The sequence below is a fragment of the Gopherus flavomarginatus genome, chromosome 2, assembly GCF_025201925.1.
Source record: "Gopherus flavomarginatus isolate rGopFla2 chromosome 2, rGopFla2.mat.asm, whole genome shotgun sequence".
Classification (NCBI taxonomy): Eukaryota; Metazoa; Chordata; order Testudines; family Testudinidae; genus Gopherus; species Gopherus flavomarginatus.
In genome coordinates, this window is record NC_066618.1 from 167,877,964 (window position 1) to 167,905,009 (window position 27,046).

Below are 27,046 nucleotides of genomic sequence, written 5' to 3' on the forward strand. Positions count from 1 at the left end.
GGGAGTGGGGGTCGGGCAGGAGGAGACAATGCCCATTCATGCAATCAGCACAAGGACGGCAGCATGGGCACAGACACAGATGGGCAGGGAGCGATGGTGTTAGGGCCGAGGCTGGCTCCAGGGCCGATGGGAAGCCCCACAGAGTGGGATGGTCAGTGAGCGTGTGTGGGTGAAATGGGGCGGTGAAGTGGGGCCACAGTGACACACACAGTCCATACCCATGGCAGTGACCTGAGCAGAGCCTGCAAAGCAAGAAGAGTCAGAGTTGAAGAGCAGGTGGGAGAGGCGCGTGAGCCACATGTGACACTCACTGCCCTGCGGATACCAGGCACGGCTCCTGCCATGCTTGTGGGGCAGCTCACCAGGGCTCACCACAGCGGGGAACGTGCTACACATGGGACCCCTGACGGCGGGCCTGACAGGGAGCAGCGGTGTGTGCTGCCAGCACCCACCCTCCCTGGGCATCCTCAGCCGTGGGCAGCTCTGCACCCATGGCGAGAGCCCCTGGGCCTGGGCAGGGACACCCTGACCATCAGAGCTCCCCCCTTCACCTCCAGGGAGACTCTACCCATCAGAACTCCCCACTGTACCCCTCAGGGAGACCCCTCCCATCAGAGCTCCCCCTACTTCCACTGCCAAGACTCTGCCTGGCACTTCTCCTATCTGTCCTCCAGAGACACTGAGCCTGGCAGAGCCCCCAGCCTGGGGGGCTCCCTGGCCAGCTGGAGCTTTGCTCTCCTGCCCTCACCTTCGTCCTCAGACACATCCAGGATCTCATCCACTGTCTCAGGGAAACTCATGCGGTGCTTGTCACTGACCAACTGTGAGAGAGAGAGAGAGAGAGAGAGTGTCAGTCCTGGGCTGGTCCCAGAGCCTTAGCCGGGCACACCCAGCCCACTCAGTGCAGCCCGCTGGGCCAGCCTGGAGCGAATGGAGCTGGGCCTTTAGCTCGCCCCAGAGGCTCACAAGTCCTGGGTTCAAACCTCTCCACTGATGACCCAACCCAGGGCGGAAGCTGATACCACAACTGGGCAGCAGGAGCCTCGCCAGCCTGGGCTGCTGTGGGCAGCACTGGCTGAGCCAACCCCCCATGGGATCCTATCCCCAAGGCCAGACCCAGGGATCATCCCAGAGCGTGTGCAGGGAGCGCCCAGCGCTGTGAGGGAGGGGCAGGTACTCACCGGGATGCTGGTTTCTTCTGTAACTAATTTTAGCACGTCTGTGACAGAGATGTAGCCGAGGCGCTTAGCAATGGCCAGAGGCGTGGTGCCATTCTGCACATGGAGAGAGGGGGCAGGATTAGCTGGGTGTGGGGGCAGGATCCCAGAGAGTGGGAGTGCGAGGGGCAGTGGAGGGGGCAAGTGAAAGGATGCGTGTAAGAGAGAGCATGTGTGAGCAAGGGGAGGCATGAGCCACAGGGCCGGGTGAGTGTGAGTGGAACATCTCAGAGAGCAGCCTTGTGGCTGGTGTCACTTGGTGCTGGGGATGGGGAGTACTCACCGCGTTGACCTCGTTGGGAGAGGCCCCGTGCTTCAGCAGCAGCGTGACAATATCCGTGTGACCCTGCTGCGCGGCCTGATGCAGAGGGGTGTACCCTAGCTGCAAAGGGAGGCAGAGAGCTGTGACAAAGCAACAGGTTGCAATGGTTTTATGATCCCTGAGTGTTCCTCAGATTCCCCTATAAGCTACCCTGTTACCCGGCGGGGGCGGGGGGACTGTTTGCTCTTAGGGCAGGACAAGAGACACAGGCGGGAATGTCACCTCCTGGCCTGAAGCTTGAATGGGTCATTCGAAAGGACCGGCTGAGGCTAACCCCAGATCAATGAAGCATCTCAAAAGACAACAGCAAATGCAACCCCCAGGACATGACACCCAGCAGCCAACGACTCAGAGGGAGAGGAACTTCTCTACCTCTCCAGGTGCCCAGGATCAGAGAGGCACAGGGGGCTGGGCCCCTTCTCCCAGACACGCTGGATGGTCCCAGGCTGCTCTACCTTCTCCCATGCTGCCCCTCCCAGCCAGAAACACGTGGGCTGCTCAGAGCAGCTGGGCTGTGGGGAGGTGCCTGGCAGAGCCTGCTGCTGGGACTGGGTGCCCAGGAAGGCTCAGTCAGCCATACTCTGTGCTGGGCCCAGCCACCACCTGACCCCTGCAAGCAGCAGCTACCAGGCCGAGGCATGAGATGGAGCCAAATGCAGGTGCCCTGCCCCCTCCTGCAGCCTATGGGGGCATCCTCCAGAGTAGAGAGGTGGTGGGCATGACTGCCCACTGCAGGCAGGCGTGGCAGGTGCGCAGAAAGAAGGTTAGGGGGCTCTCTGTACCTTGGTCTTTGCATTGACATCTGCCTGGTGCTGCAGCAAAAATTTCACCAGCTTGATGTTTCCGTAATGGCTGGCCACGTGCAGCGGGGTGTAGCCCATCTGAAAGGCAGACCAGGGACCCGGTCTCACACAATCATCGCACGCCAACCAGCCCCCCCACCCCGACTCAGGATGCACCATCCACATGGGGCTGGGGGTCCCACAGGGCAGCAGGCACATCAGATTGGAGCCACTCCTGGCACCAACCTTCTGCCCTGGCAGCGCCATGCCAAGAGCTCAGAGTCATTGCAGAGTGCCCAAGCACCCCTCCCCCTTACTGTGCCAGGAGCCCTCTCCTATCAGCGTAGCCTTTGGGGCGGGAGGGGAGCAGTGGGGCAGGGGCCCTGAGCGGTAAGCCGAGGAGACAGTGTCAGAAGGAGAAATACCTTCTGCTGTTGGCTTTCAGGAACAGGGAACTAGGAGTTAGAGAGCAGGGCTGGGGGGCTAAGCCCCTGCATGTCTGCTCTGAGAGCCTGTGCCTGCCTCTTTACCCGGGTTGCTGCATCCACCGTGACGCCATGCCTGATCAGAACATCCGCGACTGGCACATGTCCCTCTTGGGCTACCAGGTGCAGAGGAGTCAGGCCACTCTGAAACAAAAGCCAGGTCACATATTATGGCAGGGCTACCTGCCTCCATGGTGGTCAGGGCCGTGGCACCCCCCCTCCACGAAGAGCAGGGCTGTGGCACGTCCCCTCTACAAAGGGCAGGGCCGTGGCACCCCCTCTCCATGGGAGCGCTGCCGTGTGACGCAACGCAGAGTCGGTTGTCAACACGTCAGACACACGACCGTGGGCACTGCCATCCAGCGCGGCACAACACTGGAGGCAAGTGTCCGGTGAGCCCAGCTCCAGCGTAACCCAGAGAAGCTGGCACAGCGGCTCTGGGGAACGTCAGTTTGAATTTGGCATCCAAATATGCAGTTCAAACACAGCGCCCCCAGCGACGTCTTTAAAGATCCCCTGGGGCAGGAGTGAGGCAGGTCCCCCTGGGCACAACCATTGCCCCTGCCTCAGGGGGCTCCCCAACATACTCAGGTGGCAGGACTTACCCAGGGCCAGCAGGGCAGCTCAGGGATTAGGACGTGGGGGCCCTGCACTCCAGCCACTAGCCCTTGCTGCCTCCTTGGCTCCTTCCCACCCTGGAGGGCTCCCAGTGTGCCAGGAAAGGCTGGCGAAGCAGGTTGTTCCCAGCCTGCCACGCAAAAGCCCATGTCCCTGGCTCCACAAGGGGCAGCGTCTCTGCTCACCTTGTTGCCCAGGTTCCCATTGGCCTGTTTGGAGATGAGCAGCTCCGCCATGTCTGCGTGCCCCTCCTGGGCAGCGAGGTGCAGAGGCATCACGCCTTGCATGGACTCAGCATTAGCAGAGGCCCCATACTGCAACAGGCTTCTGGCCACCTCCAGCTGGTTCTGCTTGGCCGCAATGTGCAGGGGGGTGTAGCCGTTCTGCAGGGAGAGAGGAGTAACTCACCCAGCAGATGCTGGGGAGCAAACGGCCCTGCTAGGTCCCAGCCAGTCCACCCGTGGGCTGGGCTCGTGGCAGGACTGCTTCCCACAGCACGTATCCAGGGCCCCGAGGCTTCCCTCTCTGCTGGAGCCAGCGTCTCCCAGCCAGGCAGCCGAAGTTCAAAGCAGGGCATGGATCTGAGAGACCACCTGTTCCAACACTGACTGGGGCCAGCCAGGGACTCCCCAGGAACTGGCAGTTATTGCTCCTGGCTCAACCTTTGACCAGTGTCCCAGTGACAGGGTGCAGACCGGGCCTCCCCCACTCGCTGTCCTGTGCTCTGCCATGTGTGAGCACGAAGCGGGAGCCTGTTCAGTGCAGCACCCCTCTCTCTCTGGGGTGTCAGCAGGGCCGTCAGGCCAGGAGGGTATTGGTGTGCAGGCCGGGCAGTGGGAGAGGCAGGCACAGGAGGCTGCGTGCACATTCGGAGAATACTGCTTCTGAAATGACCCTGTCTCCGAGGTGGCTGGACGGATGTATGGGACCCCTTCCAGCCCTGGCTAGTAGTTCATAGCAGGGGCGAGCCTGGCCCACTGGCTGCCAGCATGGAGGTTCCCAACATTGGCGGTTCCCCTGGAATGTGCACAGGCCACATGCAATTTCCCAAACTGCCAGACAGCAGCACATCTAACAGCGCTCGCCATGGAGGCCACATTTCTTGCTGACGGCCTGCACGGGGCTTTTGTCTGCGGGTGATCCTCCCACGCAGCCGGCTCCCAGCCCCCAGCCTAGGAGCCCAGAGCCAGTTAAGAGCTCCAGCCACTGGAGGGAGTGGCAGAGCAGGGAGCCGGGCAGGCTGCAGGGGAAGGAGGGGCAGAGGGCTGGGCAGGCTGTGGATGAAAGGGGAAGGAGGGGAGGGTGCCACGGGGCTGGCAGAGGGACAGGGCATGTTCAGGGTTACTTGGCTCAGTACGCTTTGCTCCCAAGTGGCTCTGTGCCCAGTCATGGTGGAAGGGCCAGGGGCAGCCGGAGGAGGCCAATCCTGCACACAACAGGGCTTGACCACGTGGGTTCTTCTCCCAATCACACACAGCCCAAGGCCCCAAGGTCGCTGGTCCCAGCCCCGCCAGTGCCTTACCCAGGCCGAGCAGTGCGGGGAGCTCCCCTTGGGCAGCAGCAGCCTCACGATCTCCAGGTTATTGTGGTGGACAGCCACGTGCAGCGGGGTCAGGCCGTTCTAGGGGGAAGCACAGACAGGTCAGACGCAGCCCAGGCCCTCGGCTCCCTGGCTCCCATGGCTGGGTGGCACTCACCTTCCCTGCTGCATTGGGGTGGGCATCATGCTCTAGCAGCACTCTGGCCACGTCCACCTTCCCGTGTTTGGCTGCAACATGGAGAGGGGTAAATCCTTTCTGAGGAGAAACACAGAGCATCAGGGCCATGCACAGCAGGGTTGGGACCTGAGATGCAGGGTGGAGACTAGCCGGGACGTGAGGGAGCCCTCCTCTCTCTCCTCTTGGGAAGGCACTGAGGAGACACATGGCCCAGACTTCCCCAGCAGCAGCCTGACCCAGTCCCACCTCAGCACCGCCCGGAAACCCCTGCCTGGGCTGTGAGCACAGGCTGCACCAACCTACCTTGGTCATGCAGGCCTGCGAGGCCTCCTTGTCCAGCAGTGCCAGGGAGGTGTCCACATGCCCCTCCCGGGCAGTGATGTGCAGGGGTGTGTGCCCAGCTGTGGTGGCCAGATTGGGGTTGGCGTTGTTCTCCAGCAGAAGCTTCACCATACTCGTGTGGCCAATGCGTGCGGCGCAGTGCAATGGGGTCTGGTCGTCCTGGCAGAGGAGCAGACAGCAATTAGGGAGGGACCCACTGCCCTCTCCCAGACCAGCCAGGGGCATGGAGGGGAGCCCACCCTCCCACGCTCGGCAGGGGCTGGCCCAAGTCAGATCAGACAGGCCACAGGTCTGATCTCCTCTTCCCAGCTGAGCTCTGTGCCTTGGCAGCAGGCGGGGTGATGCTCGGGGCAGCTCTTGCTCACCCGGTGGGCATCTCCATCAGGCCAGCAACAGCTGCTTTGGGGATAGATGTGCCCTGTCGGAGTCCGGAGCCCTCCCCCCGAGTGACAGCCCTCAGGGCTCAGACCTGCCACTGGGGCATTGCATGGCACTCTGGAGAGAGACCAGCACTCATTGCCCCCAATACCCAGACTGGCCTCAGGGAAAGGGGGAGACCCATAGAGCTGGGGACACCAACCTGCCCAGGGAGCCTGGCCTCAGTGCGCCCTGCCCCACAGGCACCTGCCTATATTTGCAGCTCCCCATAGCGAAAGGCAGCTCCTGGTCCAGGAAAGTCCCGAACCACAAGGGGAACCCTTAAACCATTTCCCGCCATTGCACAACCCCCAGCCTAGCTCAGACCCAGGCAGGTGGAAGGAGAGAGGTGACCCAGATGGCTGGAGACCCTCCCCACCAGACGTACCTTGGCTTTGGCATTTACTTTGGCTTTGTTCTGCAGCAGGTACTTGGCCACGTCCGTGTGCCCAGCTCTGGCCGCCATGTGCAGGGGTGTCTCCACCTTCTGCATCCAGGGACAAGGAAGAGGAGAGTTGTCACCAAGTGTGGAGGACACAAGGACCTACACCCCCAGCTTCCTACAATTCACCATGACTCTCAGCCAGCCAGTAAAGCAGAAGGTTTATTTAGACGACAGAAACACAGTCCAAGACAGGTCTTGCAGGCACAGACAACAGGATCCTCCCCAATTAGGTCCATCTTGGGGTCCCAGGGGCACCACAGCCCCATTGGGGAATCAGAGCCCTGTTTGGGCTTCCCTCCATTCCCCAGACACCTCCTGCAAACTCCTGCCCTCCCCTCAGGGTCTCCTCTCCCAGCCTTTGTTCAGCTTCCCGGGCAGGTGTCACCTGGCCTCTAACCCCTTCCTGGGTTCTCACGTTACAGGTCCCATGGGAATCAAGACTGAGGGGAAAAACAACTGAGGAGAGTTGGCAGTTTTTCAAAGGGACGCTATTAAGGGCCCAAAAGCAAGCTATTCCGATGGTTAGGAAAGATAGAAAATGTGGCAAAAGACCACCTTGGCTTAACCACGAGATCTTGCGTGACCTACAAAATAAAAAGGCGTCATATAAAAAATGGAAACTAGGTCAGATTACAAAGGATGAATATAGGCAAATAACACAGGAATGCAGAGGCAAGATTAGAAAGGCAAAGGCACAAAATGAACTCAAACTAGCTATGGGAATAAAGGGAAACAAGAAGACTTTTTATCAATACATTAGAAGCAAGAGGAAGACCAAGGACAGGGTAGGCCCACTGCTCAGTGAGGAGGGGGAAACAGTAACGGGAGACTTAGAAATGGCAGAGATGCTTAATGACTTCTTTGTTTCGGTCTTCACTGAGCAGTCTGAAGGAATGTCTAACATAGTGAATGCTTATGGGAAGAGGGTAGGTTTAGAAGATAAAATAAAAAAAGAGCAAGTAAAAAATCACTTAGAAAAGTTAGATGCCTGCAAGTCACCAGGGCCTGATGAAATGCATCCTAGAATACTCAAGGAGTTAATAGAAGAGGTATCTGAGCCTCTAGCTATTATCTTTGGGAAATCATGGGAGACGGAGGAGATTCCAGAAGACTGGCAGGGGGCAAATATAGTGCCCATCTATAAAAAGGGAAATAAAAACAACCCAGGAAACTACAGACCAGTTAGTTTAATTTCTGTGCCAGGGAAGATAATGGAGCAGGTAATTAAAGAAATCATCTGCAAACACTTGGAAGGTGGTAAGGTGATAGGGAATAGCCAGCATGGATTTGTAAAGAACAAATCGTGTCAAAGTAATCTGATAGCGTTCTTTGATAGGATAACGAGCCTTGTGGATAAGGGAGAAGTGGTAGATGTGATATACCTAGACTTTAGTAAGGCATTTGATACGGTCTCGCATGATATTCTTATAGATAAACTAGAAAAGTACAATTTAGATGGGGCTACTATAAGGTGGGTGCATAACTGGCTGGATAACCGTACTCAGAGAGTAGTTGTTAATGGCTCCCAATCCTGCTGGAAAGGTATAACAAGTGGGGTTCCGCAGGGGTCTGTTTTGGGACCGGTTCTGTTCAATATCTTCCTCAATGATTTAGATGTTGGCATAGAAAGTATGCTTATTAAGTTTGCGGACGATACCAAACTGGGAGGGATTGCAACTGCTTTGGAGGACAGGGTCAAAATTCAAAACGATCTGGACAAATTGGAGAAATGGTCTGAGGTAAACAGGATGAAGTTCAATAAAGATAAATGCAAAGTGCTCCACTTAGGAAGGAACAATCAGTTTCACACATACAGAATGGGAAGAGACTGTCTAGCAAAGAGTATGGCAGAAAGAGATCTAGGGGTCATAGTAAACCACAAGCTTAATATGAGTCAACAGTGTGATACTGTTGCAAAAAAAGAAAATGTGATTCTGGGATGCATTAACAGGTGTGTTGTAAACAAGACACGAGAAGTCATTCTTCCGCTTTACTCTGCGCTGGTCAGGCCTCAGCTGGAGTATTGTGTCCAGTTCTGGGCACCGCATTTCAAGAAAGATGTGGAGAAATTGGAGAGGGTCCAGAGAAGAGCAACAAGAATGATTAAAGGTCTTGAGAACATGACCTATGAAGGAAGGCTGAAGGAATTGGGTTTGTTTAGTTTGGAAAAGAGAAGACTGAGAGGGGACATGATAGCAGTTTTCAGGTATCTAAAAGGGTGTCATCAGGAGGAGGGAGAAAACTTGTTCACCTTAGCCTCCAATGATAGAACAAGAAGCAATGGGCTTAAACTGCAGCAAGGGAGATTTAGGTTGGACATTAGGAAAAAGTTCCTAACTGTCAGGGTAGTTAAACACTGGAATAGATTGCCTAGGGAAGTTGTGGAATCTCCATCTCTGGAGATATTTAAGAGTAGGTTAGATAAATGTCTGTCAGGGATGGTCTAGACAGTATTTGGTCCTGCCATGAGGGCAGGGGACTGGACTCGATGACCTCTCGAGGTCCCTTCCAGTCCTGGAGTCTATGAGTCTATGCTCAGGTATCTTTCCTCAAAGCCAGTCTCCCATCCCCCAATGCAGATCATCCTCCCAGGCCAACCCTCCCCACTCAGCATTCAAAGACCACATTAAGAACAGTCCCAGTTCATCACAAGAGTGAATCTGGGGCTCCGTGCTCCTGGGGAGCTGCCCCAGTGCAGCCTGTCAGTCACTGCATGCAGGCTTCACCCCGCGGAGAGCCTCAGGCCAGACACATGCGAGGGAGGGCCCAGGGAGACCCCTTGGGAGCCTCTGCAGCTTGGAAGCCCAAATGAGGATGGCAGGACCCCACACGACACACCCTCTTGCCCTGATGGGACTCACCACATTGGAGACGTTGGGGGATGCGCCGCGCTGGAGCAAGTTCTTGACGATGGACAGGTGCCCCATGAAGGCGGCCACGTGCAGAGGGGTCAGACCAGACTGTCAGAGAGAGAGGAAGGGAGTCAGCACAGCCGGTGCGGTGCTCACATATGGGGGATGAAAGAGACAGGGAGGGAGTCAGCACAGTCGGCGTGGTGCCTGCACATGGGGGATGAGAGTCCTCCTCCACCCCCCACTTCCAGGGGTTGACACTGGCACCGACAGACCAGGGTCCTGCTGCCAGGCGGGCTCTGCTTCCCAAGCACTGACATCAGTACCAGCTGAGACAGGCTAGCCCCAGGGAAGGGCTTAGGGGAGGAGTCCTCCTCTCCCCCGCTTATCTCCCATGTGTATCTGCTGGGCCTAGGGTGGGATCTGGGGCCTGGGAAGAGTCGGGGCAGATGGTATCTGAGCTCCTGCACACAGCTCTGCTCCAGGCTGCCAGCAGCCCCTGCAGGGAGCGTGGGGAAGCCCTGCTGACACAAGCAGCAGCCTCGGCCTTGCCCATTCCAGGGTCATCAACCTGGTTCAGTAATGGGGAGTTTCCTATGTGCCTCAGGCCCAGAAGCCCTGGGGTGTCTCATGCTGGTGCCCACATCACAGGCCATGGGTGAAGGAGAACGGTGTCCTGGCTCCCAGATCCGGAAGGTGCCGCCACCCAGCCCATCCAGTCCAGCTCCCAGGGCCCCCTGGCCAGGCTGGCAGAGGGGAGCTCCCTGCTCCCTCCCACCATGGGCAGTGAGCCTGGGGCACTGCTCCAAGGTGCTGCTCAGCCATGGCCTTTCTCCTCACCACATCAGAGACAGCAGCGCCACCAGAGCAAGGCACCTGGCAGGACTGGGGCCACCACACCATGGACCGCAGCCTCCCCCGGGCTGGCCCATCCTGCCGCATGCAGGCTTGCCAGCAGCAACACCCTGAACATTGGAAAGGCAGCCCAGGCAAGTGCGTCTCCACAGCCGGGGCAGGGCGGTGTACCTCTGTGACAGCATCGATGGAGGCACCGGTCTTCAGCAGCAGCTCCATCACCCGGAGATGGTTCTTCTTGCAGGCAATGTGCAGGGGCGTAAAGCCGTTCTACAGACAGACAGGGAGGCGGCTGGTATGACGAAGTGGGAATGTTCTTAATGTTTTCTCTGAATACTATGTGAGTGCCTCAGTTTCCCCTATGCAGTTCTTAGGTATCTAGGCGGGGGGATCAGGGTGTGTGATTGCTGCAGAACCCAAGAAGGCCCCTGTGATACTGTCTGCACAGAGAATGGCCGGCACTCTGACTCCTGATAACTAATGGCCTGGGTCCCTCCCCTGCAAGATGCCAACTAAAGGTGTTGGAGAACAAAGAGATCAGGTGCCTCTTGGCCTGGGAAAGAGACAAAGCCCAGAGGATAAGGGGCTGGAGAGTGAGTCAGTTTGGGGCTGGCTGGGGATATGGAGTGAGCGCAGACGTGGGTGTCTGGCTCACTGCCCCTCAAAATGGACCCGGATGAGGGGTCCTGTTCTCTGTACCTACAAGCTCAGTTTTAGCCCGTGTTCCTGTCATCTAAAAAACCTGTTTTACTGGCTGGCTGAGAGTCGCATCTGACTGTGAAGAGGGAGGGCCGGACACTCTGGCTTCCCCAGGACCCCACCTGGGCGACTCGCTGTGGGAAGCACATGGAGGAGCAGAGGATGCTGAATGCTCCAAGGTCAGACCCAGGAAGGTGGAAGCCGTGTGAGCTGCTTGCCCTGAAGACAGTCTGCTCACAGAGAGGAGACTTCACCAGAGTCCTGCCTGGCTTCGTAGGGAGCAGTTCCAGAGCATCGCCCGGGGACTCCGTGACAGCTGGTCAGACCCTTGGGGCTCCCACTGGGTCCCCTGTCCAGCCCACGCTGCTCACCAGTGCTCGGGCATTGGGCTTGGCCCCCTTGTCCAGCAGCATCTTGGCCACACGATGGTGCCCGCAGTGCGCGGCCACGTGCAGCGGCGTGAGGTGGTCCAGCGTGATGTCGTCGATCTCAGCGTTGTACTGCAGCAGCAGTCGCACGCAGTCCAGGTGGTCTCCCTGAGCCGCCATGTGAATGGGCGACAGGCCGTTCTGAGGGCAGGGAACAGCCTGGGTATTAAGGCAGAGTCAGGCAGGACACAGGGGCTTCCCCTGGGCCAGTGGGGCAGAAATCTGGCCCCTGCTGGAGATCCAGGGCAGGGAGGGGGGCTGGGAGCCCCACACAGGCATTGAGATCCCTGCAAAAGGGCAGAGGATGCATGGGGCTGGGCTGGGGCCAGGGAACAAGCTGCAGCACTGTTGCCTGGCTGGCTGTGGTATGGGGACTGCACCTTTCTCAGAAGCTTGAGCCCACTGCAGGGGACGTTCGTGGCCTGGCCCCGGGAGGCAGCAGGCAGGGCGCCGAGTGAGGGACACTGCTTGGTGTGGGCCAGGGACTCCCACACTGCCTTGTGCATCAAATCAGAGCTGCTCTTCCCCCCAACGGAGCGCCAGAAGCCCATTCCAGGCTGCTGGGGCAGGCCCATGCACACACTATGGCTCAGGGAGCCTCTGACGCGTGGGGCCTTCCCAGGTCTCTGCCCACTAGTGCCCAGCTAGCATGGGACGCTCAGGGCCCTCACTTCCCCAGCGCCCAGGGAGCAGGCCCAGGCTCTGAGGCAGAGCCGAGGTGAGGCAACACTCAGAGCCTCACAGGCCAGGGCCAGGCACCTTGGTTTTTGCTTGGATAGGAGCCCCGTGGTCCAGCAGGATCTCCATGATTCGCATGTGTCCATTCCTGGCTGCACAGTGCAGGGGAGTCAGCTCGTCCTAGAGAACAAGAGAGGGAGATCAGGACCTTGGGGTGGGGGAGGGGGTGGCGAGAGACTCTGTGGACCTCAGGGATGTGAAATCAAGCGCACAGGGTACGGGAGGCTTGTGCCAGCGTGATGCTTCCTGCCCGCTCCGGGAGCCAGCCACACATCTCTGTCATGCTGCCCCTGCCCCAGGGCCCAGTGACATGCCCACTCACCAGCCCGTCTGGACGTTGCACGCACGTGGCCAGTGGCTCCCACCACACAAGAGCTCTGGTCTGAGAGGGGTGGGTGGGGGGTGGGAGGTGGTGGTGTCTTGGGCCCGTGCACACACTGGGGTGGGGGAGGAACACAAGCTGGGGACACGGTGAGTCTCACCTTGGTCCTTGTCTCTATCTGGGCCCCTCGATCCAGCAGCAGCCGCACCATGATGATGTTGCCCCGGCGGGAGGCCACATGCAGTGGAGTAATCCCATTCTAGGGGCAGAGAAACAGCATCAGAGAGCTTCGAGCTGGGTACCCCATGGGCCGTCAGAGCCCACTGCCCCACGGAGCTGGAGGAAGGACAGTCAGCACCGATTCCCCTCAGAGCTGGGAGAGGCAGGTCGGCATCCACTGCCCCCTGGAGCTGATGGGAGGACAGTCACCGTCCACTGCCCCACGGAGCTGGGCGGAGGGGGCAGTGTGATGAACTGGGAATGTTCTTGATGTGTTCTTTGAATACTGAGTGGGGAGTATTGACCTGGGAAGGTGGCAGGGGAGTTTTGCTGGGACTGTCTGCATTGGGGATGGGAGACTTTCCTTGAGGGAGGATACCTGAGCAAGTAACAGGAGAACCCAGGAAGGGGTTTGGAGGCCAGGTGACACCTCTGCCCGGGAAACTGGACAAAGGCTGGGGAAGGAGCCAGGGGGAGGCTAAGTGAGACAGCCAGAGGGAGTTTCAGTTTGGAGCTGGCTGGGGAAATGGAGGGGAGCCCAGATGAGGCTCTGGCCTCCCAACGGGGCTCTGGCCTCCCTGCCCCACCCCCAAGAGAGACCTAAATGAGGGGGTCCTGTTGTCTGTACCTGCCAGACCCATCCTGGACTGTGTTCCTGTCGTCTGAATAAATCTTCTGTTTTACTGGCTGGCTGAGAGTCATGGTGAATCTCAGGAAGCCGGGGGTACAGGGCCTTGTCTCCCCCACACTCCGTGACAGGCAGTCAGAGCAGGGGGAGGTGCAGGGCAGGTCAGTGCCTACTGCCCTATGGAGCTGGGGGAGGTGCGGGGCAGTCAGCACCCACTGCCCTCCAGAGCTGTCAGACAGCAGCACAGGCCTGATGCAGAAAAAAGCCTCCCAACCCAGCCACTGCTGAGCACGTGTGATGGAAAGTTCTCCAGTCACACAGTGTGTGCTTAACTCTGCCCCCTGTGGAGAGTTCAGCAAGTCCTCACTGGGCCCCAGGCAGCAGGATGTGGGTCAGCTCCTGCTCCGCTCCTCCAGGCCACGCGCTTGTCGTGAGGACACGGGTCATTTGTGTGCTGCATGCAGGTGGGGCTGCGAGGGGGCAGCTGCCAGCAGAGCTGAGAGAGGCTGGAGGTCCCCAGCTGGGCGAAGGCGGCTGGGACAGGCGGGAGGGGACAGGCTCCACGTGGGCAGGGGTAGTAATTGCTGACTGCCATTAGGAGTCCCTGGCGAGGCGGCCATCTGCCCCACCCATGGGATCTCTGCCCTCCACACACCCCAGAGCAGCGGGGCAAACCCTGGTGGATTGTGCCATTCCGACAGCACAGCGAGACATCCCCTAGCCCCTGCCCCTCGCTGCCGAACGCATGCGGCGCTGGGCTGTCTCTGACCCACCTGTGGGGTGAAGTTGACGTTAGCACCGCGGTTCAGCAGGAGCTGGGCCACGTTGAGGTTCTCGTAGTGAGCTGTGATGTGCAGGGGGGTAAATCCGGTCTGGGGAGAGACAGGGCGGGTCAATGCAGCCTCACAGACAGACCAACCCACTGCAGACAGGTTCAGACCCTGACTGCAGCCTATTCCCTGCCCCAGCATATTCTGCAGTGCGCTCTGAGCTGGCCTGGGGCCACAGGGCCTGGGAGGAAATGGGGCTTGCAAACCCTTCAGTGGGGAGAGGGGAGCAGGGCGGGAGTGCCGGGCTCTGGGCAGCTGCTGCAGCATGGTTTCTAGTGGGAGTGCCAGGCTGACACCAGTCCTCGCAGGGGAGCCCGTGGTACCTTGGAGAGGACATCGGCGTTGGGGTCGTTTTGCAGGAGCACCGCGGCCGTTCTGGTGTCATCGTTGCGGGCAGCGATGTGCAGGGCGGGAAGACGGACCTTCCCCTTCGTCCCATAGTTGATGAGGTGGGCGACCACGTTCTCATGCCCCTGCTGCAGAGCCACGGCCAGTGGCGTGAAGCCGTCCTGCCGGAGACAGAGAGGGGGGTGAGATGCAGAGCAAGGGGGAGCCAATGCAGGGTACGATAGCCCGACAGCAGCACTGGCCACGGGCTCTGGGCACCAGCCCCTGCAGGGTCTCACCTCTGTGGCTACATTTTGGTTGGCGCCACTCTCCAGCAGGAATTTGACGACTTCCAGGTGATTTTCCTGCGCTGCCATGTAGAGGGGCGTGAAGCCTTTCTGCAAACACAGAGCCATGCATGACCCTCATGGACTGCTCCTCACCCTGTAGGACACAGAACTCCCTGCAAGCCTGCAGCCACCCCCACCTCACATGGTGAAACACAGAAGGGGTGGGAGGAGGAGAGAAACCCCAGTGGCATTTGGGGAGCAGAATGGATGCTGGGACTGGCTCAGGAAACCTGCCAGGGTAACACCCCTAGTCTTCATAAAGTGCCATAGGATCTCTGAGGAGAACAAAGGGTCAAGTGCTTGGTCCGTACAAGATGGGGAAAGCGTCTCTACTCGCTAATGCTACTGAATATCCACACCTCAGCAGCACCCAGCGGCTCCAGATGGGGCCCTGTTGTGCCGGGCACTGCGCAGACAGGGGACCAATGACAGGGAGGTGATCAAATCAATGCCATCTCCCTGTCACATACCCAGTTCTTGGGTGGCTCTTGTTAGTGCCTGTGTTAGTGCTGCAGCTTTAAGCAGCTTTTTGCCCTGGCCTCCATGTTCAGGAAACGAGCACACAGTTTCAAGTGAAAAACATTTCCTGTAAGTTACCGTTGGTGCTAGGCAAATTTTGTGGTCAGCCATTTCCAGGAACTCCCCCCCCCCCCCCCAGGGTGGTAACGAGGCACCTGCAAGTCTCCTAATTAGGAGAAACCTAGCCAAAAAATTGAACACGTCATTACCTTTATAAATTGCCCATGTGTATAGAGTGGACAGGGAGAAAACGAAAAAAGCTGGACCTTGTAACCGAGCCTGATCAACTCGAGGTCTCCCTCGGCCGCGTGTTTTAAGGAGCCTACCCAATTACCGGTGATGATGGAACTTTCGTGGTTTGTGTGTGAGAGTATGCCTGGGTGCTGATTTTGCTACTTTTGTTAGCTAACTGAGTCTGTATCGTGTTGTAAGCCAGAGTCTCACGGCAAGCTTTAGTTGTCTTATTGCATTTTGCTTTTATTTAGACGAGTAATTGCATTTATGCTTAATAATAGCACCAATAGCACCCTTACTAACCCCTGGAAGGACCTGAATAACTACTGGGACCTAGAGAGGTACCAGGGTCAGCTTCTGTTTGTAATTGCAGTATTTTTATTATTTGTTCTGGTCTTATATTGTAAGCCCAAGTTGTAACTAGTATTGAGTTGTTCCTTATCCTCACCTGTGACCCATTCAATAAACCCTCAATTTTTAACCCCACGACTGATTGTTTGCGTTATCCCCATTGCTACCTTCGGGGCACTTGTCACCCCTCCCAAGGGCATCCAGTGATCGAACCTCCGCCCTATCCCAACGCTCATTACCCGGTAAATAACGGGCACCTTGTGACCATATCGGTGGAGCGAGGGGCAAGAGTAATCAGTAATCAACAGCTCTGTGCGTGAAGTGTGGTAACATGCTTTCCCCATCCCCGCCCCTACTCTCTAGTGACCAAGTTCGAGCTGTGCTCAGCATGCTGGGTGTATGCTGTGGGGGCTGAGCCTTTGGAAACCTGGCCCTGGATGTTTCTTTCTCTCTCTCTCTCTCTCTCTCCAGCTCTTACTGACCTTCCAGGGGAGCTGCAGCTGCAGGCCAGCACTGGTAGCGTGGCCGTGTCCCCCTGCCATGACATTTCTAACCCTCTCTGGCGGGCCAAAGGCGCCGTGTCTGCTCAGGCATAAGGCTTGCCAATTGTTCAAAGGAAAACGGGCAGAGAAAAGCCAGCCCAGGAGTGGCCGTCAGCACTGCGGGGCTGGGCAGTGGGCGGGCTCTAGGGCATGGCTGCCAGCACTGTCAGGGGACAAGCCTGGACCAGCGCACCCGCCTGGGGGCTGTTTAACACCCGGAGAGCATGCTTTACCTGCGACTGTGCATTGACGTTTGCCCCATAGTTCACCAGCTCCCGGACCACATCCTCCTGTCCCGCCAGGGCCGCGATGTGCAGAGCCGTGTTCCCCTTCTGAAACACAGCAGGACAGGACGAGTCAGGGTGCAGCACACGGGGCAGGGTCTGAGAGCGGCTGTGCATGGGGAAGCCAGGTAGGTGTGCTTGGAGCTGGTGTTCTCGGGTGCGAGCTACTGGGGAGTGCACACACTAGCCACACAGGCCAAGTCTGGACTCAGGGAAATGTGTAATTCAACGGGCATTAGCTGACACATAACCAACATGTGCAAACCACATGTGCAGACCAGCCACAGCATTTCCACACGTTTCCTGGGGGAGGGGAGGAGGGCACAGAGAGTTAATTTGCAAACAAGCACTGCAGGGTGGGCAAACCCAGCGTGCATGCAGGAGGGCTATGTGCACTAGCCATGGGCATGGATTCTGTGCCAGGGAGGTGGACAAAGCATGTATGTCTGTGTGTCCCTGGTCCTGGGAGCCGGGAGGCCACGCTGGGGCCACGTGGGCTGGTGGCTGTTTCCATGCTGGAGAGGCACATAGGGGGCGACTGGGAGGGATTCACAGTGTGCAGGCGGCTGTGGAGACCCTGCTTCCTGGAGAAGATCAGTGTGGGACAGGATGCTGCTGAATGCCCATCCCAGGTGCCCTTTGCTGAGCAGGGCTTGCCTGAGACCAGGGCTGCCCCCCTGCTAACTCCCCAGCAGGCTGTTCTCCCTGTGCCCCCCAGCTGCTCCCGCCACCCTGACTGCATCTGCTCTGTGAGCAGCTCTGCAGAACCCCAGTCTGCCTGAGTCCTGGGCCAGCGAGAGGGGCCCTCCTGAATCTGGCCAGCTGGTACCTCTCCAGGCAGGGGAAACAGGGCCCGTGTGGGGGTGAGGCCACAGCAGGGGAGTGGAACATAAAAGCAAAGAGGCAAAGCTGTGAGGGGGGGACAGACAGCTCAGGGAGGGAGGAAGGCAGTGCAGGGAGGGGAAGGAGGCAGAGGAAGGGAGACAATAAACAAGAGAGAACAAGCGACTGGAGCCAGCCCACCTGCCTGGCTACTAGTGACAGAGGAAAGGCAAGAGGGCCCCAAGTCAGCGGACAGAGCCAGTCGTGGCTAGGAGCGAGTACTGAAGCAGGCAGAGCCCAGCCTCCCAGCACTGGGGCGGGGAGGAGAGAGCAAGGCCTGGCCCCCTCAGGAGCGGATACTCCTGAGCCAGCCCGACGGCTCGCTCGGTGCAGCACACGCAGGACGCTTGGCTCACATCCTTTTTTTAAACACAAGGAGGAGGAGGATTTCGTATTCCACATTAACTCAATGGCAGCACAGCCAGAAAACCCTGAGTCAGGCTCAACGGGCCTCAACTGCCAGAGCCCAAGCAGGGGGAGTGAGAGCAGGAGCCGATCCATCTCCAGGCTGCGCTGCATCCCCTTTGCGGATCTCATGCCAGGGATGTCAGCGCCCTCCCAACCCCGAAATGCTGGGACCACGCTGGCAGGGAGATGCAGACACAGGCCTCTGCAGCGTTTGCCTCTGGCTGACAGGGCAGAACGCTGACGCCACGGACACTGTGCAGTGAGTGATGTGGTGCACACAAAGCCAGGCAGCCTCGCAGTCCCAGCTCACTTCAGACTGTGCTGGAGGTTGCTCATTCATCAGCCTGCTCGCTAAAGCCTTTGTCCTGCCTGTCACGAGTGAGCGCTGCTCTCCTCTGCGGTGGCTTTCGGGTGAGCAAGGTGACAATGACTCGTTATTCAGAGAGCCACGGAATAGGGCTGGCCCAGGCTGGGCCTGAGCAGCTCAGCCCTGTTACTGACTAATTAGACAGGAGGGAGCCTCCAGCAGCCCCAATCAGGATAGGGGCCCATTGTGCTTGGCCCAGCTCTGCAAGCACTAGGCACGTGTGACTCGCAGCCCCCGATGTCTGCGGGAAGACTTGGACATGGGTGGCATGTTTGTAGAAATTTTGATGGTGCCCAGAAACAACCCCCCCAACTCTGCCCCCACAAACTCCGCCCCACCTGCCTAAGGCTCTGGGAGGGGTTTGGTGGGGGGGTCTGGGTGCAGGTCCTGGGCTGGGGATTAGGGAGCAGGAGGGGGTACAGGGTGCAGGCTTTGGGATGGAGTTTGGGTGCTGGGTGCAGGCTCTGGGCTGGGGCAGGGGGTGGGTGTGCAGGAGGGGATGAGGGGTGTAGGCTTTGGGACGAAGTTTGGGTGCAGGCTCTGGGGTGGGGGTGTAGGAAGGGATGAGGGGTGCAGGCTCTGGGAGGGAGTTTGGGGGTGGGAAGGGGTGTGCGGTAAAGGGGAGGTGGTGCACACTCTGGGAGGGGGTGCATGCTCTGGGAGGGAGTTTGGGATAGGAGGGAGTGCAGGGGTGAGGGCTGTGGGGCTGAGGATGAGGGATTCATGATGCAGGACAGGGCTCAGGGCTACGGCAGAGGGTTGGGGTGTGGGGTGAGGGCTTTGGGGCTGAGGATGAGGGGTTCATGATGCAGGGAGGCTCAGGGCTGGGGCAGAGGGTTGAGGTGCGGGGTGAGGGCTGTGGGGCTGAAGATGAGGGATTCATGATGTGGAGGGGCTCAGGGCTGGGGAAGAGGATTAGGGTGCAGGGGGATGAAGGTTCTGGCTAAGGATGAGGGGTTCATGATGCAGGGGGGGCTCAAGGCTGGGGAAGAGGATTAGGGTGTGGGGGGCTGAGGGGTTTGGGGTATTGGAGAGGCTCAGGGCTAGGGCCAAAGGGCAGGGTAAGGGCAGCCTGCCCTGCCAGTAGGGTATGGCAGGCACTAGGACCCTGGGGCAGCAGACAGAAGTTCTGCCGGGAGCTGTTCTACTCCGGCAGCAGAAGCAGGCAGGGGAGAGGCGCCCTGCTGCTTTCTGTCAGGCAGGGACGCGGCCGGGGGGGGGGGGAGACCCACGGTGGCCAGGGTCCGATCCAGGCAGGGCTGGGGGAGAGACTCAGGTCCAAATATTGCTGGAGCAGGGCCCCCAGCCCTGAATATCCCTGGTGCTTGAGCACTGCAAACATGTATAACCTGCCAGCTATGAACTTGGATGGTGTGTAATGACCTCTGTGCTGAGGGCTGCAGGGCCCTAACCCTGCTCAGAAAACTGCTGTGAATGGCAGCGTGTAAGCGAGGCTGGCTGGACTCTCAGCAGGCGCGCAATGGTAGTGATTCACCAGTCCAAGGCACACACGTTTGCCCTCCCATGGAATGTCAGTTGGTGCAAGTGACACCACGTTAGTCCTCAGCCCCATTTCCCAGCCAGCTCACACCAGGGCTGTGATGCCAGGGCTGGGGGAGGCCCAGAAACGCCTGCAGTGCCAGGCTGGGGGTCACAACCCCCACTCTTGGCTTCCAGGGCCAGCCGAGGAGCCCAGAGAGCTAGCTAGGGAACAGACTCCTGAGCAGGTTTGCCAGTCCCTACATGCTGTGCATCCTCCCAGGGTGAGAGGGTGCAGTGCCTGGCACCCCAATTACACCCATTGCACAGTCACTTCATAAACGAGGGATGGAAACTAGACAGGCAGAGAAAGGACTGGGGGAGAAAGGGAAGAGAAGGTAGCAGAGACCTGATAACGAGGTAGGAGCTGCCGGAGGGCTGTCCTCCCCATGCCCTCGGCAGGAATTGGTAGGGGAAGTAGAAGTGGCAACCTGGGCAGCGGTGACCATGAGATGTTCGAGTGCAGGATCCTGACACAAGGAAGAAAGGAGAGCAGCAGAATACGGACCCTGGACTTCAGAAAAGCAGACTTAGACTCCCTCAGAGAACAGATGGGCAGGATCCCCGGGGAGGCTAATATGAGAGGGAAAGGAGTCCAGGAGAGCTGGCTGTATTTTAAAGAAGCTTTATTGAGGTTGCAGGAACAAACCATCCCAATGTGCAGAAAGAATAGTAAATATGGCAGGCGACCAGCTTGGCTTAACAGTGAAATCTTCGGGGAGCTTAAACACAAAAAGGAAGCTTGCAAGAAGTGGAAACTTGGACAGATGCCTACAGAGGAGTATAAAAATATTGCTCGAGCATGCAGGGGTGTAATCAGGAAGGCCAAAGCACAACTGGAGTTAGCAAGGGATATGAAGGGTAACAAGAAGGATTTCTGCAGGTATGTTAGCAACAAGAAGGTCAGGGAAAGTGTGGGACCCTTACTGAATGGGGGAGGCAATCTAGTGACAGATGATGTGGAAAAATCTGAAATATTCAATGCTTTTTTTGCCTCAGTCTTCATAGACAAGGTCAGCTCCCACACTGCTGTCCTGGGCAACACAAATGAGGAGGAGGTGAGCAGCTGTCAGTGATGAAAGAACAGGTTAAGGACTATTTAGAAAAGCTGGACATGCACAAGTCCATGGGGCCGGATCTAATGCATCCGAGGGTGCTGAGGGAGTTGGCTGATGTGATTCCAGAGCCATTGGCCATTATCTTTGAAAACTCATGGCGACCAGGGGATGTCCTGGATGATTGGAAAAAGGCAAATAGAGTGCCCATCTTTAAAAAAAGGAAGAAGGAGAATCCAGGGAACTACAGACCAGTCAGCCTCACCTCTGTCCCTGGAAAAATCATAGAGCAGGTCCTCAAGGAATCCATTTTGAAGCACTTGGAGGAGAGGAAGGTGATCAGAAACAGTCAACATGGATTCACCAAGGGCAAGTCATGCCTAACCAACCTGATTGCCTTCTGTGATGAGATAACTGGCTCTGTGGATATGGGGAAAGTGTTGGATGTGATATATCTTGACTTTAGCAAAGATTTTGATACGGTCTCCCACAGTATTCTTGCCAGCAAGTTAAAAAAGTATGGATTGGATGAATGGACTATAAGGTGGCCTGAAAGTTGGATATATCATCAGGCTCAACGGGTAGTGATCAACAGCTCAATGTCTAGTTGGAAGCTGGTATCAAGCGTAGTGCCCCAGGGCTCTGTCCTGGGGCCAGTTTTGTTCAACATCTTTATTAATAATCTGGATGATGGGATGGATCGCATCCTCAGCAAGTTCGTGGAGGACACTAAACTGGGGGGAGAGGTAGATATGCTGGAGGGTGGGGATAGGGTCCAGGGTGACCTAGACAAATTGGAGGATTGGGCTAAAAGAAATCTGATGAGGTTCAGCAAGGACAAGTGCAGAGTCATGCACTTAGGATGGAAGAATCCCATGCACTGCTACAGGCTGGGGACGGACTGGCTAAGTGTCAGTTCTGCAGAAAAGGACCTCGGGGTTACAGTGGACGAGAAGCTGGACATGAGTCAGCAATGTGCCCTTGTTGCCAAGAAGGCTAACGGCATATTGGGCTGCATTAGTAGGAGCACTGCCAGCAGATTGAGGGAAGTGATTATTCCCCTCTATTAGGCACTGGTGAGGCAAATCTCGAATACTGCATCCAGTTTTGGGGCCCTGTCATAAACAGATAGCTAAGGGTTAATGTCTCTTTCACCTGAAGCACCTGACCAGAGGACCAATCAGGAAACCGGATTTTTTCAACTTTGGGTGGAGGGAAGTTTGTGTCTGAGTCTTTTGTCTGTCTGCCTGCTTTCTCTGAGCTTTGGAGAAGCAGTTTCTACTTTCTAGTCTTCTGTTTCTAAGTGTAAGGACAAAGAGATCAGATAGTAAGTTATATGGTTTCTTTTCTTTGGTATTTGCATGAATATAAGTGCTGGAGTGCTTTGATTTGTATTCTTTTTGAATAAGGCTGTTTATTCAATATTCTTTTAAGCAATTGACCCTGTATTGTATCATCTTAATACAGAGAGACCATTGGTATGTATTTTTCTTTCTTTTTTTATATAAAGCTTTCTTTTAAGACCTGTTGGAGTTTTTCTTTACTTCAGGGAAATTGAGTCTGTACTCACCAGGGAATTGGTGGGAGGAAGAAATCAAGGGGAGATCTGTGTGTTGGATTGCTAGCCTGATTTTGCATTCCCTCTGGGGGAATAGGAAAGTACTTTTTGTTTCCAGGACTGGAAACAGAGAGGGGGAGTCACTCTGTGTAGTTTCACAGAGCTTGTGTCTATGTATCTCTCCAGGAGCACCTGGAGGGGGGAAGGGAAAAAGGATTATTTCCCTTTGTTGTGAGACTCAAGGGATTTGGGTCTTGGGGTCCCCAGGGAAGGTTTTTCAGGGGGACCAGAGTGCCCCAAAACACTCTAATTTTTTGGGTGGTGGCAGCAAGTACCAGGTCCAAGCTGGTAACTAAGCTTGGAGGTTTTCATGCTAACCCCCATATTTTGGACGCTAAGGTCCAAATCTGGGACTAAGGTTATGATAGGCCCCCATTACAGAAAGGATGTGGACAAATTGGAGAGAGTCCAGTAGAAGGCAATGAAAATTATTATGGGGCAGGGAGACGTGGCTTATGAGGAGAGGCTGAGAGAACAGGACTTGTTTAATCTGCAGAAGAGAAGAGTGAGGGAGGATTTCATAGCAGACTTCAACTACCTTAAGGGGGGTTCCAAAGAGGATGGAACTCAGCTGTTCTCAGTGGTGGAAGACGATAGAACAAGGAGCAATGGTCTCAAGTTGCAGTGAGGAGGTGTAGGTTGGATATTAGGAAAAACTATTTCACTAGGAGGGTGGTGAAGCACTGGAATGGGTTACCTAGGGAGGTGGTGGAATCTCCTTCCTTAGAGGTTTTCAAGGCCTGGCTTGACAAAGCCCTGGCTGGGATGATTTAGTTGGGGATTGGTCCTGCTTTGAGCAGGGGGTTGGACTAGACGATCTCCTGAGGTCTCTTCCAACCATAATCTTCTATGATTCCTCTAGCCTTGTCATCCAACTGGGAGTCCCACAGTGCTTCACACACAACATGGACAAAGGCCCCTGTGCCCCGGGAGGCAGGTCAGTATCCCCCGCCCTAGTTTATAGAGCAGAGAGGGGAAGGAACCTGCCAAGGCTGCAGAGAGAAGCTGTGGCAGAGACAGAACCAGAACCCACATCTCCTGAGTGTCAGCCCAGTGTCAAGCCCAGCCTCCCCCGGGTACAATGTGAGCAAAGGATGTGCTGAGCCCCCATCTCCCGCCCGTGCCAGCCCTTACCTTGGTTGTCGTTTCTAAAACGATCTCCTTGTGCAGCAGCTCAGCCACCATCTTCACGTGGCCTTCTTTGGAGGCCAGATGCAGGGCGTTCAGCCCGTTCTGGAAAGAGCAGAGAGGCGGGCTGATTAGCCAGGTTGGGGAACACACTCAGGGAAGCTGGGGGCAGCAAAGGGGAACCCTGCTGCCATGGAGCCCATGGAGACAGGGCTGCAAACACCAAGCCCACGAGGCTGCACGGAGCAGAGCGAAGCCCTGGGCCACCAGCTGCTAACAGCTTTAAGCCTTTAGATACCAGCTCCCCCAGACCCAATGCAGATCTGTCGTGCTGCCCCATGATACAGACAGGGAAACAGAGGCAGGTGTAACTTGCTCGAGGCCTCAGAGCTGGGAGTATGATTCAGCAGTTCCTGGTGCCCAGCCAGTTTGCTCTCCCTGCGAATTGCTCCTCTCAAAGCAGGGACATCAGAATCCCAGAGCTATAAACCCCGGTGAGGAGCTGCTGCCTTAGGAGATCAGCTTACATCAGCATCCAGATGGAGCAGGGAGAATCCGCTGGCACCTGGTGTTTTGGTGCCTGCCATCTGCCCACCCACAGTGCTCCTGTGCCAGACAAACCCACCAGCATCTGGCAGCAGCATCACCGCCCCCAGCATCGTTCCTCCAGCAATGCCCCAGTGCCAACACTCTGCACAGCGGGCTACTAGGTTTAGCACAAACCCCCACCAGCCACGCCAACACCAGGACTCCCAGTGACACCCACTGCCCCAGTGGGTACAAATGCCTTGTGGTGCTGCTCTGACTACTGCCTGCTCTGCTCACACACACCTTGCTGCCCATCAGGGCCCAAATCTCTGTCCAGGTCGCTTTATGCCCAGATGCTGATTGGGCCCAACTTTGCTCTCACACCAGTTCCCACTGCCTTAGACCATGACAGCACCCTTGGGCCTGCCCAAAGGCTCTTGCTGCAAGAGAGGGTTTCCGCGGCAGGAAGCTCCTGCGTTAAGGCTGCCTCTGAGCAGATGCCACACCCATGTGCCCACCCCTCCCCCTGCAGATGGTGCTGCAATCAATATGTGTGGTGGGCCCTGCACTGGCAGGGCACCCCCAGCTCAGGTCCCCGCAGCCCCCAGTGTCTGGGATGCCACTGGCTGCTGCAGGGTGAACACAACCACCCCAACTGTTTTCCCTTTGCCAGCACAATGCTCCATTCCTCCAGGCATTCACTCTTAGTATCGGCACCGCAGCAGCACCAGGGGCCCCGCTCAGAGACCAGAAACCCTGGGGCTAGGCACAATACAAACCCCGGCTCACTCCCAGTACGTTGGACCCAGAGCTGTGGGCTCCAAAGCCTCAGCTGGGAGCAGCCCTCCCTACCCCTGGGGAGTCCTGCCCAGAGCGCCTTCCCAGAGGATGTCTTTACAAGGCAGGCGTTGCAGCAGGGGAAGCAGTGGGAGTGTTTGCCCTGCTGTCAGAGCCCGATGCGGAAATGCCACACAGCAGCTGCTGATGCAGTCTTCTCCCTGCAGGAGCACCTTGCACTGGAAGATGAAGGCTGACTTAGTGCTTGGTGCTGGAGCTTACTTGAGAGCCATGGACACCGTGAGGGGCATGTGTTATGGACTGGGCTCAATGAACTCTGGGAGCCATCAGCAGCTCCATGAGAAAGATAACGACACTACAACAATGCAGCTCTAGTCTCCCTGCCCATGCAGGGCCCCAGGGCCCATCTGCTCACTTGCAGGTCCTGGAAAATTCCCACTCTAGCACAATGACATTAATATGATGGGCTCAGCTCAACCCCCACAGCGCACAACTGGGAATGACTTATTGTCCCTACTGAAGAGGGCCCAGCACTAGGTGCTGCAGGTCAGCATTACGGTGCCTTGGCAGAGCGAAGGTGGGTGTGCACATGCCCAGAGTTTGGCTAGCAGGGACTGCAGGTTAGGACTGAGCTGCACTGGACCAGCCGGGAGGGACAAGTCTGCAGAAGCCCTAACATTCACCAACATTGAAATAAAACCTTTAAATGTAGCTTGGTGCTCTGTCTGGGCCACTGATCGTATCAGAAGCAGCAGCTGCCGCTAACCTTGGCTCCAGACCGGCACACAAAATCCACCAGGTATTAGAGGAAATGCCCCAGGGGAACATTTTTCACTGAAGTTACCATACAAAACATTAGCTGCAAATATTAGGTCATTTTTTTCATCAGCAGAACCACCAGTTGCAGAGACCTATGTCCAATGGCAAATGACTTTCACACGTCTCTGTTACCCTACAGCGCCCGACACAATGTACAGCTCATTCACCTTCCCCTTTGATACTGTTTGTTCAGCCCTTCACTCAGCTGAGAACCATTCCTAGCCAACCTTGCCTTGTGGTTCCCGTGCACCCCCTCACCCCCTCCCCCTGCCAGTGCTGCACTACTGGGGCTGCAAACTCTGCAAGGGGAGGCCAAACCCAAACAAGGTGCTGTCTTTTTCCTTGCTTTGCAAGCTGAACAGGTAGGGCCCAGGCATGCTGCTCTCACTCAGTTACAGCTTCCATTGTCTTCACTGGTAGTGAGGGGTGCAGGTTCAGGAGGAGACTGTGCGGCTGTTAAGCTGCACACACTCCAGGAAACGGTGTCATCAATAAAACAACGCCCCCCAGGGACATTTCTACTAGTTCTCGATTTGACATCTCTCCTACACACGGCCTCTGTGTGCAGCATGGCTGCCCAGCCAGCACCCCGGTAGCATCTCACCACAGCCAGCTGTCTGCACAGTCAGCACCCGAGAGGCCGCTGAGGCAGCTTCTGCTCTTATTTCTGGTGCCCAGTTCGGTTTTCCAGGGGTGACCACCAGGGCTGGGGTGGTGGGTGGGGAGGGGCTTAAACCCTCCTAGGCCATTTCAACCGGGATTTCTGCCTCCAGAGAATGCCTCCCGCACATGAGTGCTTCCTCATTCCTGCAGCTGGGTGTGTGAAGCCCATCTGAGATGTGAGCATCCGCTGTGGGGACACACTCCTGCCTGGTGCATCACACGTGCTGGCTGTCTGCTGGTGCTTCTCTAAACCGGTAAAACGTCAGTTTAGGGCACTGATTTGTCTCCACGGAAATCCAGCTTTGGGGGAGACACAAGGAAGGGCTCACAGCAGCACCCCTGAGGTTCCAGCTCCAACCAGCTTTCAGGAAATACTCAACACTAACATTCAACTTAAAAAAACCCTCATGGTTGAGTAATTTTACTAAAAATATTACAACAAAAAAACTTCAAAAACAGACTCCAAGGGGAGACTGCTGAATTGGAATTAATTTGCAAATTGGACATCATTAAATTAGGCTTGAATAAAGACTGGGAGCGGATGGGCCATTTGTGATGAAGTGGGACTGTTCTTAATGTTTCCCCTAATACAGTGTGGGTGCCTCAGTTTCCCCTATGCATTTCTTAAGTCTCTAGGTGGTGGGATAAAGGCCAGTGTGCATAAATCACCGACACTCTATCTCCTAGCAACAAATGGCCAGGGCTTTCCCCCCTGCA

The 27,046-nt window shown here is 56.7% G+C and overlaps 1 protein-coding gene across 10 annotated transcripts in view; it reads right to left on the reverse strand.

The window, feature by feature from the left end:
- Positions 1 to 27,046, reverse strand: part of ANK1 (ankyrin 1) — a 77,402-nt gene that overhangs the window by 26,896 nt on the left and 23,460 nt on the right. For 4 of the 10 annotated variants that reach the window (XM_050939825.1, XM_050939826.1, XM_050939821.1 and 1 more), the window contains exons 3-23: positions 23,528 to 23,626; positions 16,474 to 16,572; positions 14,544 to 14,642; positions 14,241 to 14,426; positions 13,861 to 13,959; positions 12,401 to 12,499; positions 11,940 to 12,038; positions 11,124 to 11,321; positions 10,225 to 10,345; positions 9,208 to 9,306; positions 6,290 to 6,388; positions 5,446 to 5,643; positions 5,122 to 5,216; positions 4,947 to 5,045; positions 3,610 to 3,807; positions 2,852 to 2,950; positions 2,322 to 2,420; positions 1,501 to 1,599; positions 1,182 to 1,274; positions 749 to 821; positions 219 to 242 (exon numbers count right to left, since the gene is read on the reverse strand). In XM_050939825.1, the coding sequence (XP_050795782.1) occupies positions 219 to 242; positions 749 to 821; positions 1,182 to 1,274; positions 1,501 to 1,599; positions 2,322 to 2,420; positions 2,852 to 2,950; positions 3,610 to 3,807; positions 4,947 to 5,045; positions 5,122 to 5,216; positions 5,446 to 5,643; positions 6,290 to 6,388; positions 9,208 to 9,306; positions 10,225 to 10,345; positions 11,124 to 11,321; positions 11,940 to 12,038; positions 12,401 to 12,499; positions 13,861 to 13,959; positions 14,241 to 14,426; positions 14,544 to 14,642; positions 16,474 to 16,572; positions 23,528 to 23,626 (2,374 nt within the window). Of the gene's footprint in view, positions 1 to 218; positions 243 to 748; positions 822 to 1,181; positions 1,275 to 1,500; positions 1,600 to 2,321; positions 2,421 to 2,851; positions 2,951 to 3,609; positions 3,808 to 4,946; positions 5,046 to 5,121; positions 5,221 to 5,445; positions 5,644 to 6,289; positions 6,389 to 9,207; positions 9,307 to 10,224; positions 10,346 to 11,123; positions 11,322 to 11,939; positions 12,039 to 12,400; positions 12,500 to 13,860; positions 13,960 to 14,240; positions 14,427 to 14,543; positions 14,643 to 16,473; positions 16,573 to 23,527; positions 23,627 to 27,046 lie in introns of all 10 variants that reach the window. The other 6 variants (XM_050939833.1, XM_050939822.1, XM_050939829.1 and 3 more) reach the window with 3 other exon arrangements.